At 43.5% G+C, this 17,966-nt stretch overlaps 1 protein-coding gene across 1 annotated transcript in view; it reads left to right on the forward strand.

Annotated features, from left to right (window-relative positions):
• Positions 1-17,966, forward strand: part of cadps2 (Ca++-dependent secretion activator 2) — a 141,491-nt gene that overhangs the window by 69,897 nt on the left and 53,628 nt on the right. Inside the window, exons 11-14 of the mRNA XM_076090018.1 lie at positions 345-453; positions 953-1,153; positions 8,340-8,476; positions 16,557-16,744. Coding sequence (XP_075946133.1) covers positions 345-453; positions 953-1,153; positions 8,340-8,476; positions 16,557-16,744 — 635 coding nt within the window. The remainder of the gene's footprint in view (positions 1-344; positions 454-952; positions 1,154-8,339; positions 8,477-16,556; positions 16,745-17,966) is intronic.

The raw sequence follows: 17,966 nt of genomic DNA on the forward strand, positions 1-17,966 counted from the left end.
GAGTCTCTTCTATATTTGAAAGATGTTCTGCATGAGGACGTCTCTTCATCGTCTCCTTTATCCTAAAGCTGTGACAAATATTCAATTATTCAATCAATCCAAGATGCCTGCAGGAACATTCGGACTGTTTGAAAACATTTTTACATTTAGATAAAAACAGATAAAAAGGTCAATAAATGCTTTGGATCCATGAAGAAATCTGCAAAACATCTTTGTTTGGCTGAAGACGAGCATTCTTCATGTCGACGAGGGAGAAACTGTGATATGTTAGTTGACCCGTCACTAAGTCCCGCCCCCGTGTGTGTGTGTGTGTATGTATGTGTGTGTGTCCGTCCGTCCTGCAGGTGAGTCAGTACACGTTCGCCATGTGCAGCTACAGAGAGAAGAAGGCGGAGCCTCAGGAGCTGATGCAGCTGGAGGGCTACACGGTGGACTACTGCGACCCTCAGCCAGGTAGAGGAGAAACACCTGAGTCCTCTCTCTCACACTCACACACACACACACACACACACACACACACACACACACACAGCATCCACAACACATGTTCTCATGTGTAATTGTCTCAGTTCTTATGATTTACAGGAAAACAGAAATATATGAAACACCAAAGACGTTTAATCCTTAGAGCTTCAAACGTGAATTAACTTTATTGGTAAACTTTACAGACGGTAACATCTGAGAATGCACGAGATGAACAAAGTAACAGATTGAAAACTAAAAACAGATTCAGCATCGTAGGTGGAAGATTCATTTACAGCTCAGGAGAATTTTCACAATAAAACTTTATTGTCTCCACTAATTAAGACAATTGAAAGTAAAAACAATCAACACAATAAAAACTGTCACACACAAACACTCACCACACATCATCTGCAATACAACGATTAAAGATGATATACGTTCTTCTTCCTCCTCCTCTTCCTCCTCCTCCTCCTCCTCTCCTCCTCAGGCCTGCAGGGCGGCCGGGTGTTCTTTAACGCGGTGAAGGAGGGCGACCTGGTGATGTTTGCGTGTGACGACGAGCAGGACCGGATGCTTTGGATCCAGGCCATGTACCGAGCCACTGGGCAGTCCTACAAGCCGGTCCCTCCCACGCAGAACAAGACCACAAACTGCCGAGGAGGACTCCAGAAACCTGCGTCCCCCATCAGTACGTTGTTTTCATTATCCACAGCCCAGAGCTCTTTCCTGTCTTTCTTTCCGTCTTCTGAAAGTGGAGTCTTGGATTAAAAACGTTATTCCAGAAAGGCAGAGAAGGAGCAGGGTCTGAATCACACAATCTTCTTACCTTTAGTTCCTGTTAAGAGCGCCCCTAGTGGTCAGAAACGTGACAGCCTTCCTTTAACTTTCCACTTTAATTTGATCTTGTTTTTTATTCAGTATTTCCTTGATTCTCCTTCTTCTTTCAACTCTTTTCCCAAACGTACATTCCTCTTTGCGTCCACACATCTCGTTCTCTCTTCCTCCCCTCAAACCCACTAATCATTTGTGTGTGTGTGTGTGTGTGTGTGTGTGTGTGTGTGTGTGTGTGTGTGTGTGTGTGTGTGTGTGTGTGTGTGTGTGTGTGTGTGTGTGTGGAGGACAGCCGAGCGTCGTACTGAGAGCTGATTACGGCAAAAAAAACAGTTTGTCGCTGGCGTTTAATGGACTAGATTGAAGCGTTAATGGCGAGAGGTGCTGCGGGAGGAAATAGAAAGTGTCCCTGAAATAGCTCTTAACCGGGTGCTAAGTGACGCTGTTCGTGTGTGTGTGTGTGTGTGTGGACAGAAAGTCGTTCTGGCTTTATTAACGTTTGTGTCGGTGAACCTGAATCTCCACCTGCTCTTGCCCAGCGGGTGTTTTTTATCGAAATGAAATATGTAGTTTAAATAACTACATGTTTAGACACACACACACACACAGGCGGTGTTATTTAACATTAATAAAATCATATTCCTCCCGTCTTGACTCCACGTAAATATCTGCGTTTTGAAGGTTACTAACTGAGAGAACGGGGGAGACAATGAGAGCAGAGACACGTCTCCTTTGTTCATCTCCGAGCACAACGAGCTCGGTTTATTGTGTGTGTGTGTGTGTGTGTGTGTGTGTGTGTGTGTGCGTGTGCGTGTGTGTGTAATGAAGCTGTTTACTCGTGTAAAGTCATGCTGACTGTTGCTGACGGAGCCTCAGCTTCTGTTGTTCTGGGATCATCTCTTCTTCTTCTTCTTGACGTCTCACAAGGTTCTCGTCTCGAAGCATGCTTTTATTTTGTAGCTCCATCAGGAGACGAGTTGACATGTGCGTTTAAATAAGCAGAACTTGTGGTTTGATGCATTTTTAACAGGTCACTTAAGGCCTTATAAACGACAGGTGACTGCAAAATACGGAAACTTACTTGTGCTAAGACACAGTGTACTTCCTGTAAACAATGGGCCTTCCAGCTAAAGGTGGTTGTCCAAGTGATCCCAAGGTACTTCTTGGTTCTACATGTCGGACCACTGGACTACGATCCCCCACTGACCCCGGGTCCAGAACCGCCTGTTGGTCGTAGAATGTGTTCCAGTGAAACAGACCGAAGGACTCGTGTCTCTGTGCAGCAGGCTGAGCATAACAGGGTGTCACCTGGAAGTTCTGTTCACTCGTTTGTTTATAATGGGAAAGACGGACAGCTGCTGTTGTCTTCACAACTGTGGGATCACATCCAGAAGCAGTGTTCATTTTGGCAGCTTCTCTGTTTTTATCTTTTTTGTTTTTATCTTTTTATCCTTAATAGTTTTACCGACGAAAAATCGTTACATTTTATTTAAAATGTTTCCTCTCTTCAGTTTGTCAGCTGTTTTTTTTTATTCAGTATTTTTAGTCATCAGATTATATTTAACATTTCAGTCGATTTCAGTTCAACCAAAACCAATAATCTTGTCGAATTTATTTCACGTAAGTTTTTATCTTGCAAAAATATGCGAGAAGAGGAGAGAAGAGGAGAGAAGAGAAGAGAAGAGGAGAGAAGAGGAGAGAAGAGGAGAGAAGAGGAGAGAAGAGAAGAGAAGAGGAGAGGAGAGAAGAGGAGAGAAGAGGAGAGGAGGTGACGGAAATAAAGAGAGATTGTGGGAAAGTTTAAAAAAAAAATTTTAACTACAATTTAGTCTGGACTTTAATTCGTCAACGGTGTTGCATTGATATATCGTCATCGTTGAACACAGTTCGTCTTAGTTTCCGTTAACAATGATCAGCACTGCTCAGAAGCAGAATAGACAAAGAGCAACAGAAGACGAAAAACAACAACAAAGTGAAACAAAAACCTTCCTCGTGATGCGGTTTCCAGGTGTGAGCTGATCTCAACAACTGGCCTTTGAAAAGCTCTAAAGAAAAGGACAAACGGACGCGTGCGACTTTGCTAAAGAAGCTCCAGGAGACATCACTTCCTGTCACGCTTCTCGTTTCCCTGCAGCCAGCCGTTCAAACGACCCACAAACAAAGTCCAAACAAGTGGAAATCATCGGACTCCCGACTCCAGCGCGAGCAGACGGGCCCGTTGAGGGTCGAGACTCGCTCCTCGAGTTGTGTTTACTCATGTTTACACCTGTCGGTTGTGTTTTTTTTGTTGAAGAAGCAGGTGGTCAGTTTGACAGCGAGGACGATCCCGAGGAGAGATGTCCCAACTGTCCGTTCGTCTTAACCTTCCACCGAGTTTTCAGCGTCGCCCTCGAACGGCGGCAGAAACAGCTGCGGATGAGCTCTCAAAGTTTCCCCCCCTCACGAGTTATGTTTGCGCTGCGTGAAGCCAGACGGAGACTGATGGGCATGTCTGTCTCTATCTTTGTCTCTTCGTCTCTGCTCGCCCTGACATCATCCTCCTCACGCTGCCGCCACGCTCCGACAGGCAGATCAAGTCACATCTCTCGGGCCGGCGCACCTGAAACTGAAACGCTCTCTTCTCCTCCTCCTCCTCCTCCTCTTCGTCCTCTTCGTCCGCGTCAATAACCTGCCATCAGCGGCCGACCGCCACCTCTCAGAACAGGATGTCACATGGATGTGACTGTTGCCGTGATGATACCAATGGAGCCCAGACGAGATGGACATGGAGAGATTGAGCGCACCCCCACCCTCCCACCTCACCACACACACACACACCCCTCGACTGTCACTCAAACACCCTAATGTTATGAATATGGTACTCAGACAAAGACGGATACAAACATTTCAGAACGGCAACACGTCGGCCTCAAGAAAGACACCTTAAAAAAAAGAAGTGATGCAGCAGAGCCAGAGACATCCGTCTTTTTTTATTCAACACATTCTTGGTCAAAACACGGCGCCTACACTACCCACAATGCAACTTAATTAAGTTAAGTCCGTAGACTGTTGATAAGAAGTGGACGAAGTCGTCGTGATGTCAACTCATTGGTGCAGTTTTGCAGTTTTTTGAAGCCTAGAATTTGGCGATTTTTGGCCGTCGCCATCTTGGAGTTTTGCAACCAGTGAACAGAAAGTGACCATATCTGGACTGAGGAGGAGTGACGTAGAGACGTCGTATACGTCTCTGGTAGAGACCTGTCAATCACTGTGTAGCCCCGCCCTAAAGCATCCCCTGCTTTATGGTCTGTTTGACTCTAAATGGACCATAATGTACTAAATGAACATCATGCTGTATTGAAGAAGACTTGAAACTAGAGATTGAGACCATAAACTCATGTTTACAATGTTTACTGAGGTAATAAATCAAGAGAGAAGTAGAGTCATTTTCTCATAGACTTCTATACAACCAGAGGAGTCGCCCCCTGGTGGACACTAGAGAGAATGCAGCTTTTAAGACACTTCACTTTTGAGAACTGGGTGTTTGACCACAGGTGTGTTGTTAAAAGAACAGTGTAGTTGTTGTTCCTGTAGTGGAAATGAGCTGATAACGTGATCAGTGCATAAACTTGTTGACACCAGATCCGGCATTTTAGTCTGTATGGAGGAATTTCTGATTTCTGTTATGAGAAGAACTCTAAAGTCCACTTGTCTCTGACAGAGTTCTCTCCCCTCCAGCTCTCTCTGTGGAGTTTAAGTCTTCAGATCTCCATCTGGCATCTCATCTGAGTTTGCTGTTTGGGATGAACGTTTATTTTTTATTTTTCTTCCTGAGAGTTTATCGTCCTTGAGATCTTTTTTTCCTTTCTATTATAGTCTCCGTTTATCAACAACATCCATTCAGTGCGTCTACATTCTGAAATGACTTCTCCACACAGCACTCTTGATTGTTGGCGGCGGGGTCCGCCATTCCCACGTTGGACTCGAACAGCCTTCAAAAACAGTGATGAGAAACACGTTGAAAAATACAAAGTGAGGAAACGATGCAGCCATCTGTGCCAGGAGCAGTGACACCCATCCATATTTTCTGTCACACGCACACCCTCCCCCCTTTAACACACACACACACACACACACACACACCCCCGCTGCAGATAATAGCTGAAAGTTGGACTTGACACGGATCAACATCTCTCCTCCGCTGTCTGTCTCCCAATCAATACTCCCCCTCCTCCCCCTCTTCTTATTATCAGAACTAATCTATATCTCTTTGTCTCGTTTTCTTTAGAGTCGCCTCCTTCGCTCGCCGCCTTTTCTCCAAATTACATTAAGGGCAATCCCGTGATTTGGAGGTAACGAATGTAAAAATGACCTACATCGGAATTAGACAGAGGGAAAGCGGGCCACAGGGGCCACGGGGGCCACAGGGCAGTGACGGGAAAGTGGGAAGAGTCAAAAGAAAAGACGACGGGGAAGAAAAGGAGACGAGCGTCGATTGGAAGTTGATTGTGGACATTTCACTTTTGCTGTCTTTTTTTTCTCTTTCGGACAAAGACGGGAGGGAGGAGGTGGGGCGGGGGGGCCGGGGACAACAACCAAACACAAATGTCTGAGAGACCTTGCGGGCTTCTCTGCGTCCACACAAAAACAAAAATGGCAGCGTTAATAAAAAAGCGATCGCTAATGTTCGTCTCGGGCGCGAGGCCGCGGGCGTCGCAGGCGTGGAAACGGCGCCGGGCATTCTTCAGCGAGCCGTGGTCTTTTGTGGGGCCATGTGTCACGCTCAGAAACTTCCCATCCCGAAATGTACTCTCCCCCCCTCCAGATAAAGGCGGAATGGAGAGTGTTAGGCTTTTCTTTTGGCGGGGCCATTAACAGGAAGGCCTGAAAGGACTGGAAATGAACCCAGGTTTTGCTCTGCGCCTCTTCTGCTTCTTTTATTTCTCCCATTTCTTTCCTGTCGATTCTTCCGTCGTTGACCCCGAAGCCTCGTTATCATCTGCTGCTCCGGCGTTTCAGCTAAAAGAACCCAAAGTATCGGTACTACTGCGTCAAAATACTTGAGTTTTAACTCAAAGTATCAGTCTGGTGGTTTAGAATCTTCATATTCACAACAAATCTAATGAACAAATGTGCCTGAAAACCTGATACCTCTTCTTGCTCTTTGCCATAGAGCTCTATTAAAAACACCCGGTGACAAAATTCCAAATTTCTCACTGGAGCACCAAATATGGATTCATCCGCCACTGAAAACAGTCCCCAATAAATAATAATAGTAAACTTAAGTTCCAGCACCTTTATACACGGTGAGTACTTTGTGCTTTACATCAAAGTGAAGAAACGTGAAGAAATTAAGATCGCTTCACCCCTCTGGTAGCGTCGCTGCCTCTATCTCTTAGAGTTGATGTTATTGTCCTTTCTCAAATCTACAGAGCCTTACACTATCTATCACTATCATATATTTGATTTGATCTTTTTACTGTTTGTATGGTCGATTTATTCAGTGCTGAATTTAATTAATTAATTAATTTTCTTAACTTAATTCTGTGCATTTTTCTCTTCATCTTTTTTTCGTCTTGTCAATCATTTGTGAAGCACTTTTAATTGCATTTGATTTGTTTGAAAGGTGCGTTATCAATAAAGATTGATTGATTGATTGGTTGGAGCCACAGACAGGAAGTCAGGAAGTGATGTTGGGTGTTGGTCTTTAACAGGATTTCTTTGAGACGCTAAACATGAAACAGTTTTTATTCAGTCTGGAACCTTTGTCGCTTATTATATCATATTATTGTCATTTCCTGTCATCTCTCGACTTTTAGAAATATCTGCAGAACACGGGCCCAAAACATCCTTTTAAAGGAGACTTCAGGTCACATGACGCCACCTGAGCGACCTGTTTGTGTTGATGAAGACGGTGATGTGAGGCTGAAAGCCTGAGAAGCTGTGAGGTTAGATTATTTTGATACAAAAAAGGTTGAGAGTGAACCTCAAACTGACTTATTAAGAGATTATTAATCAATAGTTCTTTTCAATGAACAAATAACAGAATGTTTGAAACATTATAAACATTGATTCCAGGATGCTGAGTTGGTTTCAGTCTGATTGTTCAGTCCGTCGTGAGAGCAGCAGCTCACTGGTTGACTTTGCTGGTTTCAAACCTCGGTCGTCTGCTCTCCTGCTGGCCGGTCTGTCGGCTCCGTGAGTCACTTCCAGTGTTTCTCCTCACATGTCGTCCACGTTGGCGAGTGTTTGGTGTCAGCTGAGAGAGAGCCGACAGCTTCACAGAGGATCCGTAGCCAACCGAGGTGGGAACTATTAACCGCGGTGCCGAGAGCCGACGCTGCCAATGTAGTCGTGTTTACACTTCGGTTCACCGCCGAGCTCAAAGGGAGGCGTGAACGATTGAGGATCTGAACACATTTATGTGTCACCTCTTTAGCTGACGGCGCCATGCAAAGAAATCTGTGCCGCCATCCGTCTTCACAAGTCCACGTTGAGCTGGATGTCTCCATTCTTAGAGGTTTATTTGAATCTTTCTATCGTGCACCCTTTTCCTTCTACTAAAGCCGCTCTCACTGGACAAAAAAAAACACAATTATTGAAGTGACCATATCTGGACTGAGGAGGAGTGACGTAGAGAGAAGGTATACGTCTCTGGTAGAGACCTGTCAATCACCGTGTAGCCCCGCCCTAAAGCATCCCCTGCTTTATGGTCTGTGTGACTCTAAATGGACCATAATGTACTAAATGAACATCATGCTGTATTGAAGAAGACTTGAAACTAGAGATTGAGACCATAAACTCATGTTTACAATGTTTACTGAGGTAATAAATCAAGAGAGAAGTAGAGTCATTTTCTCATAGACTTCTATACAACCAGAGGAGTCGCCCCCTGGTGGACACTAGAGAGAATGCAGCTTTACCACATGAACATTTCATAACCGGAGGTTGCCGCCTGGTAACGCTACACCGGGGTCGGGCCTGCAAATTGTTTCTCCATCTAAAACATTCAGTGTTGGAAGTCGAGTTTTCATTCCGCTCTCTTTCCTGCGTTTCCTCTTCAGGTCTGGATCCGTCTCAGCGTCAGGGCGTGGAGGGGCTGATCTCTGCCGCTCCGTGTCGCTTCGACCACGCCGCCCTCTTCACCATCTTACAGAAGCAAACTCTGCAGCACCGCATGAGCGACTCCTTCTCCTGCCTGGTACGTGGACGCCATTGCGTCCTCCCACACACTGTAGATCTCACTCAGAGCTCTGCTCTTTGCTCACCTCCGGTTTTAAATGAACATTCGGTCATAATCAGAGAGTTTAAAGAAGCAGACACGTGCAGAAGAAGAGGAGGAAGATGAGAAGGTGACATGCATGTCAGTGCTTTTAATTTGAAGGGACACCACGTTGAATCTAGTAAACAAAAGAAAAGTCCTGGACAGGAGATCTTTTCCAAAATAGAATCAGTAAAAACTGAAATGTAAAATAACTTTTAGGCTTCAGACAAATCAGTCAATAACATTTAGCAGTTTTTGTGAATTCTATGTAATAAAGTGTAGGAGTAGGAGGAAGTAAATAACACAAGTCTCAATCAGCTACTTTTTCACTAAATGTTTCCTGACAAACTCCACAGAAGTTGAAAATTGTGTAACTTAATTTTGCTATAAAATCAAAGTGAAATATAATGATAAACTACAGGTGATATTTTATAGTTCAGGGTTACCTGTCCGTCCTTCTGTCGTCCGTCTGTCCCGTCCTCGTGAACGTGATGTATATCAGGAACACCTGCAGGGAATCTCTTCAACTTTAGCTCAGATGACCCGATTAGACCTCACAACTCATGTTTTTGGTCACAACTCAAGAATTGATAATCATGACAGTGACAGAAACAGACTCCCAGAGTGAAACACGTCCCTAAAGCACGAGGGTCATGAGATACGCCTTTTACTTGTGAAGGAACCACCTCGTCAGCGGCAGGGCTCTCGTGTTACAGCTAAATCACAATACCTTTCATCATAAAAGCCCCCAGAGTCTCGGGCTTTTATTATGAAAGGTATTGTGATTTTTATGATTATTGTTACAACATTTTGCTAACAGGGAACTCGACAAAAAAGCTTCCAGTGCTGCTTGTACTTATCCCTGCAAGGACTGAAGAGTTTCTCCAGTAAAATGTAAGAACACGCTGCTGAGAAGAAGAAATTTAACTTCCATGTTCTGTCTTCTATTGTTATTTTCCATTACTTACAATAACTTGTGCTTTCCTGATGTTTCATGTTTTTTCCCCTGGCATCGAGATACTTTAGTCTTCGTATTGAAGTTATATTGTTCTTGTCATAAAATGAACCACTTGACTGTTACTCTGAGTCTCTCCGCTGGCAGCCACCTTCATCATAGCTAAAGGCTGTGCTCACTCAGTCTCAGGGCTTCTCTTTATTTAGGGTTTCTCTCTGTGGTCAGATCATTTGGTAATCTGAAGTCCCCGCCCACCCCACCTCGCGGCGTGTTGAGCCTGGGGGGCTCTCTCACACTGATTGAGGGGATAAACGCTCTCATCAATACTTTCCAAATAGGAACATGACCCTCATAGACAACTGCTGGGCTGACTCGGGGGAGGGGGAGGGGAGGGGAGGGGGGGCAGGGGGGGTGAAATGAGGGGTTTGTGTTGTTTGCAGCAACGAAGCATGAACCCTCAGATCTGTGCAGATTTGATTCACATTTAGTTTTATATTTGTCCTGTTCGCAAACAACGTAGATCCAGATCTCACTAGAGTGGATCGATCTCATCATCGACCTGTATCTGTGTTCATCTAGAAGACCTGTACAGGAAGGCCTTCACTGGCCACAACATGAATATTTAGTTACGCTTCTGATAACAGTAATAATCTTTGTTTATACAGCATCTTTCATACAGACTATGTAGCTCAAAGTGCTGTACATTTAACAATAAATCAAATTAATAAAGCATCCATTTTTCACTTACATTTGAAGTGCAATTAAAAAATGTCAAAAAATCAATAATAAATGGAAAGTATTTCACATTTCAAATGACAGCAAAAAGAGAAATGTTTGGACATAAAAGTGTTTGACAGACAGATGTGGGACTCGCATAAAGTGCTGTTAAAATAGAGGCTTGGTGAAATGGATCTGCCTCTCTAATGTTCCTGGGTAGGCTGTTTGTGCACTCACAGGTCTCAGTTACGTCATGTGAGGCTCTATTAGACATGTAGAACCATCATCAGACACCACGGCCCCGTCTACACGCGTATAAAACCTGTTCAAACGTTTTGGCCTCTCGCTCACACGCAAACAACGTCACTAAAACGGATGTTTTTGAAAACGCCTCTGTGTAGTGTAGATTTGTATTACTGTACTTTGTATCGGCGTGGACATGTGAAACGAGGACGTCTAAACATAACGGATGGTTTAATCTCAACAGCGACCAGTCAGTCTTGAGCTTTGTCATCACTAACGCCGTGTTCATCACGTCTGTTTCATGAGGAAACTCTTTCTCCACCTTCTCAGAAAGTTTCCTCAAAGTTCACTGAGACGTCTGAATATTAACGAGACTCCCAATTAACCTTTTCTTGTGTTTTCGTCTCATTATATTGTAAAGTGCCGCTAAGCAGCGACTCCACCTCCTCGTCCGTCCACACTGGTCACATTTAGTCGCTTTTGTGTTCTAGTGTGGACGGAGATGTTTTATTTTAAAACGTAGAGGAAAACAATCATTTAAAAGGTGCAGACGGGCCCTTTAACTCGAGACGGACCTCGATGAGTCAGCTCACACGGACATGTGTCGCGTTGTGTTCCCAGAATGAGGAGATGTTCACCGGAGTGACATCTGTGCCTTCTTTCATTTCTCTACCTGCCTCACCAGGACTCTTTTTCCCAGCTCTGCAATTAGACCGATCCATTCACGCCGCCCCTCCAGCTCCTCTCCGCTCGGCCTTTTGTGAGAACTCGAGGGCTTTGTGTTTCCAGCCTGAGCCCCCTTTTCACCGAACGCTCTGTGAAAAGGCCAGTGCCTCGGCGTGGGGGACATCTGTTGAGAAGTGGCTTGGATTCATGTCATGGACGGGGTCATATTTTATTCACAAAGAGTTGAACCCAACAACAACAACAGTAATTAGGCAGAAATTTGGTTTGTAGCTGGGGCCCAGAGTCCTGCTGACGGGATCAGGGTAGTTCCCACTGATGACTGAAGGGTTGAACCCCCCCAGTGAAGCTGCTGGTGGACCAGTGGGTTCCAGCTGAAACGGTTTATTCTGACACAGCTCGGTCCATGTAGGTGGTAACACGAGGGAAAGGAAATAGCTTAAAACCATATTACAGTAGGACTTTGTTGTAAGAACTTTGGACTTACTTTCACCTGAAGTCAGAAAAAGTAAACCGTCTTTATATCTCACAACGCTGACATTTCATTTCAACCAACATTTATACGACCTCTTCTAATTCCCCCACTCCTCTCATACGGATGTCACTGTTTAACTAACTGGGCTCCTCTTGGTGTCACTTTGGGCCGTGTTTCACCGTTCCATTACATGTAGTCATTTAGTCCATGGATCAACATCAGCGATGGTGGAGACCAAACCAGAGCTAAAAGCAGACATTACTGAATGTTAGATGTTAGAGTATATTCTCGGACGTGGTGTTGTGGAAGCTGAATGTTTGTACATTCAACAGTTTTTATTCCATTTCCTGTAAAATCCTGCCTTGAAACCGAGAACTCATGAAACTCTCTGTTGTTCACACTGAGTGAAGTATTCAGACCCATCAAAAGATATATATTATATGTTTATTTTCTCTTCTGTATGATTGAACAAATCTTGATGGTCAGCTGATGAGTTCGATTATCAGCAGCTTGTCTTTGTCCCAGGACACCCCCCCCCCCCCCCCCTAAACCTCTGGCTAGTAAAGCAGAAGGAAGAGGATCATGGAGAATGAGCACTGAACTGGACAACATGTTTACCTCTCCACGTTTTTTTTAATCCACACAACGTGACGTAACCCTGACCCACTTTGGTTTCCTGTCCGCCCTCAATGTTGACCACCAACATGAGACGTCTTCGTCTCCACTTTTTAATTTTAAAGGACCTCTACCATTCATAGACTAAAGTAACAATAATGTCAGGAAGTAAAGTGACATTTTTTTATCAACCTGACAAAATTACATTCTTGTGGGAAGAAAAGAAAAGAAAAGGCAACACTGTAGCTTCTTTACATTCTATTAGAATGTAACTTATTTACATTGTAACTTATTTACATTCTATTAGAATGTAAATAAGTTACATTGTATTAGAATGTAAAGAAGCTACAGTGTATAGAATGATTCTATTGAAGTTATTCCTTTTTAAAATGTTTTAGACGAGTCACTAATCACTTTAAAATAGTGATTATAGCTGATTTAACTTACAGACATGAGATTGATCTTCTCATGTCACTCTCTTTATACAATGATATAAATTCATCCCCGTTTTATTGATATCTTACGAAATATTACTCCTCACTTTTCGTGCGTTTTTCCTGCAAAAGTCCAGCAACATGAGTCTGTTTTCGCTTGTTACATGCATACTGTCTTTTCAAAATAAACTTCCATCTTCACAGGAAACAACTAAGGTTTAATGTAATAACTTGGATCAATGCATGCACGCGCTGCAGGCTCTCGCTCTTTTGAATGTTCACGCTTCGGTTACATTTGTGTAAATTAGAGGAAACTGCAGAAGAAGAAGAGAGAGGATCCAGATTGCGTTGCAGTGTTATGGAGAGATGAGCCGCTGCTGCAGAGGGAAACGAGCCAAAATGCTCTGAGAAAGTTACTGATATCTGAGTTTAAGCATCCGAGAAAATAAGAAACAAAACTTTTTTTTCAGCCTTTGTAATAACGATCCCTTTAATCTCTGAATGAAATCATTTGAAAGTGTAAAAGTAAACGTGTGCTCTCTGGTGGACGGACTATATAAAGGAGAAGACAAACTAAACTAAAGAACCTCAACATGTATTGTACAGGCTGTTTTGCGTTGCCGCCATGCCCCTAAAAACAGAACATGTATTTCTGTGTAATTATTCAAGACAAAGTGACAAATCTCTGACTGTTGGGGGTCATAAGAAATTTTGGACCAAAAGATGTTTTCATGGGCCAAAAGAAGTCCTGTCAGGCGTCTGTAGTGAAGCGTCAAGCCACACGCTGCTTTCACTTTTATTTCTTTCGGGGGGTCATGTCGTTCCTCTCGGGGAGGCGGCGGACTCGGAGACGTGCAGTCGTGGCTGACGAGGCTCTAACGAGGCAGTCGGCTCGTTAGCCGCTAATTGAGCGGTCAGCGCCAAGACTGGAGTTCGCCATCTGTTTGTCACAGAGGAACATCTTGTCGCTTCGCGCCCGTCGACAGGCCCCTCTCTCTCCCTGTGGTGTGATATTAATAGCTCGAGCTCACAGACGGAGAGAAAAATGAAAGAAAGAAACCGGAGAAGACGACAAACAAACTGGAGGGGGGGGGGGGGGGGGCGGGGGACACTAAATGGCCTGCAGAGGAGATATGTGCCAGGTCCAGTTAACCCCGACAGGAAGCAGCATGTCTGAGAGAGTCTAAATAATGTACTGGAAATAAAGTCCTCAAATGATCTTTAATACAGTTAAACGTACAGAAATCATTTTCACTAAACCAGATCTATATCTTACCAGATCTATAGCTAACCAGATCTATATCTAACCAGATCTATAGCTAACCAGATCTATATCTAACCAGATCTATATCTAACCAGATCTATATCTAACCAGATCTATAGCTAACCAGATCTATATCTAACCAGATCTATATCTAACCAGATCTATAGCTAACCAGATCTATATCTAACCAGATCTATAGCTAACCAGATCTATAGCTAACCAGATCTATATCTAACCAGATCTATAGCTAACCAGATCTATATCTAACCAGATCTATAGCTAACCAGATCTATAGCTAACCAGATCTATATCTAACCAGATCTATAGCTAACCAGATCTATATCTAACCAGATCTATATCTAACCAGATCTATAGCTAACCAGATCTATAGCTAACCAGATCTATATCTAACCAGATCTATAGCTAACCAGATCTATATCTAACCAGATCTATATCTAACCAGATCTATAGCTAACCAGATCTATATCTAACCAGATCTATATCTAACCAGATCTATAGCTAACCAGATCTATATCTAACCAGATCTATATCTAACCAGATCTATAGCTAACCAGATCTATATCTAACCAGATCTATATCTAACCAGATCTATATCTAACCAGATCTATATCTAACCAGATCTATATCTAACCAGATCTATAGCTAACCAGATCTATATCTAACCTGAACCAGATCGAATATAAAGCCAACAGATATATAGCCTCAACATTTTGATGCCTTTTTTTCATTTGAATTCTTCTTTCAAAACTTAGGCCCGAAAACATGTTGCGCAGAAAGTACTTTTATTTATTTTTTTATGTGAAAAATGATCCTTAAATGTGAATAACAAACCCATCAAGACGATAATCAGAGAGTCAAGACGCTGTTTAGGGATCAACCGATATGTTGTTCTGTTTACGGCCAATTATTAGCAATCAAGGACTACGGCCTGTAAAAATGTAAATCTACATGGAGCAGTGTGAAGGATTTAGTGTTAGTGTTCAGTTCTTTATCAGTGAAGTGAATGAACTACACAGCAGACTGGATCCAATGAACAGTCAATGACAACGTTTGGTGAATGAAACGTATCCTTACTGCCTTTCTTTATTGAGTAAACTATGATGATCTGGTCCAGGAGCCTTCTAGCTCCTGTGTGCTCCCCTTACAGTTCTCATACAACTGGAGTTACATCCAGTAACTAATATTACTAACAGGAACGTTACAAGTGGAAGCTGTTGGTGTTTTTCTGCGTACTGGATTGTGATATTTATTACAACTTCAGGTAATGATGTACGTTGGACGCACAGCTCTTGTTTCAGTGGCCGTCTGCGTTGATAGGCTGTTACTCTGACGTGTAACCAATCGGACACTACCGACATCAGAGACAGGGAAGCGTATTTTTCAACTCATTTGTTTTAGCGTCTGTCAGTTTAAAATAAATAACGAGTCCGATCATCATAAAAATGCTGAATGTCGCGGCTCCAACGCTGTTTGATTTGAAATGTTTCAGGTGGAAACTATGACCTCCTCTGACAACATGATATTTTGTATTAAAGGAACATTATGGTCAGTTTGACAGGTAACATTATGAATCAGCAACTTAAAAAATATGAAGATTTTGAAATCGAAATATCAAGTCAGCACAGCTGCACTAACAAGAAAGCAGAAACAAATCTTATCCAAAAGCCTAATGTTCGAATAAAGAAGAACCTTCACTTTACAATTCATGCGCTCACATTTTAAACAATATATCTGGTGTGTAAAATAATTTCAATGAAATATGAACTCGGTGTCATTTTACCAGATAAACCGTCGCTTTCATCTTTCAAACGACAGACAATGTCCAAGAGAGAAAGAAGCCGCTCTGAAGGTAAAACCAAACGGTTTCTTTGCAGCTCGTCTTCTCCTCTGGGTCGCCTGTCGCCGGGCGGAGAGTCGTGCGTGCGTGCGTGTGCGTGTGTGTGTGTGCGTGTGAGAGCTCGGTGGAGGTGCTAATTTGTTAATGCTCCTCCGTGAGGAATCTTAATTAGCGTTGTAGGTTTCATGCCTAATTTGGTGATTACATGCAGGATGAATGAGCTAATGAAGATCTCAGGATGAGCCACACCTTCCTCTACTTTTATATGCTGAAGGGCTATTAACCTTTACTCTTCTGCAGTTGGTTGTGTGTAAAGTATCGAGAGGGTTTTTTTTCTATTTGTGAGTTTTGTGGAGTCAAAAGGTCTGTTTACGTCTCCCATGGTGGCAGGAAGCTGTGCGTCAGGAGTCCTGGTTAAAGGAACAGGACCGTAGTTTCAGCGGACGCAGGTCGCTGCTCTGCTGTCCTACAGCTATCTGATAATGTGATGCTGTCTTAATACTCTTTACAATCAGAATGTGCTTCATCCCCATGAAGGTTTTCACTAACAAGGAATTTGCTCTGGGGTTTGGTGCACAGCAATAAGCATCGTAAGAGAACATAAATATAAAAGCAAGTTCTACAAATACAGTATTGAATAAAATGACTATAAAATGTGTACAATATATCTGTTTTAAAATGAAAGAGTGGTGGTTTTGTGCAAACTATTGTATATGCAAATGTTCTCAGAATGAAAGTATAAATTGTATGTTTTTGTCTTCTTTCTCTTCAGGGTTGGTTCAGTCCCGGTCAGGTGTTCGTCCTGGATGAGTACTGCGCCCGCTACGGCGTTCGAGGCTGCCACCGCCACCTGAGCTACCTGAAGGATCTGATGGATTATTCGGAGAACAGCGCGCTGGTGGACCCGACGCTGCTGCACTACAGCTACGCCTTCTGCGCCTCCCACGTCCACGGAAACAGGTACGACGCCGACTCAGTCCCAAGAATCCCAGCGGAGCTCATTGTAAGGACGGCTGTCCCACCCTGCAGAGACCCAGGAGTGAGACTCCCTGTAGCCGGGCCAATAGAGGACCTTGTTCATTTATGTGGGTGGGAAGCCAGTGAGGGATTGTCCTTCCCGCTCACTGTAGTGACTCCTGCAGTGAAGAAGAAATGGTACATCTAGATTAATGAATAATATTGTGTAGAACGTCTGTTGGTCGTACTCTAATAGAAGGCTTTTATTTTGCTAAATCAAAGATCATTAACGAGGACGATTAAAGCAGTGGGCACTTCCTGGATCATCTTCAGTGATGACCTCATGCTGCATGTCGGAGTAATAACATCATCGAAAATGTTTCAGGAATTCAGCTTTTCTCACCATCCCATCAAATGAGACCGCTTCAATATTCACAGCTGATGATCCGTCAGTGTCGTAGTTTCAACAGGAATTACATCACATTCAGGACGTAATGATGATTTCAGTGGACCTTAAAAACCCTGTGAATCCCTGAGCAGTATATCTTCAGAATAAAATCCCATGTGGAGATTTATTCTCTTTATTTCACTCAATCAGTTGTAAAATAACATTTTTAAACAGAATAACGTGCAACGAATAACTGAGAACAGCTCTGGAGCAGACTGTAATTTGACCTTTTCGTTTCCTTCTGTACATCCTCACTGAGCACAGATGCTCTTTCTTCAGCCACACACACACACACACACACACACACACACACACACACACAGAGGCTGAATCCAAAATGTCCGAACTTTCAGACTCCGTTTGTGGCGCGTAGTCGTGAAGGCAAGAATAAACTTTCACGCTGAATTTAGTTTATAAATCCTAGAGAAAAAGCTCAAGAGAATCATCACGTTTTTTAAAAAGTTTTCTTCAGTATGAAAGTGATCCAGCGTCTGTTCATCCTCTGCTTCACTGCTAACAGGAACCTTTCATACTCTTAATGGGGCCAATTTGCCAGAATGTGAAGAGATATCTGCTCGGAGTAAGCGGGGTTCAGCTCTGGGCACCTTCAGTTTCCCGCTGACTAGCGAGCCGCTCAGATATGAGCAGCAGCGGTGTCTTTTAGCCACTTGTTGGCATCGGCGTCACTCCAGCAGTTCAGTTCTCCACTTCACTCCCAGCAGCCCCGGCTCGCCTCCCCGGCTGGTAATTACAGATATCTGTGCTTTCTATCTTTGT

The sequence above is a fragment of the Anarhichas minor genome, unplaced genomic scaffold, assembly GCF_050575085.1.
Source record: "Anarhichas minor isolate MPS153535 unplaced genomic scaffold, ASM5057508v1 ptg000011l, whole genome shotgun sequence".
NCBI lineage: Eukaryota > Metazoa > Chordata > Actinopteri > Perciformes > Anarhichadidae > Anarhichas > Anarhichas minor.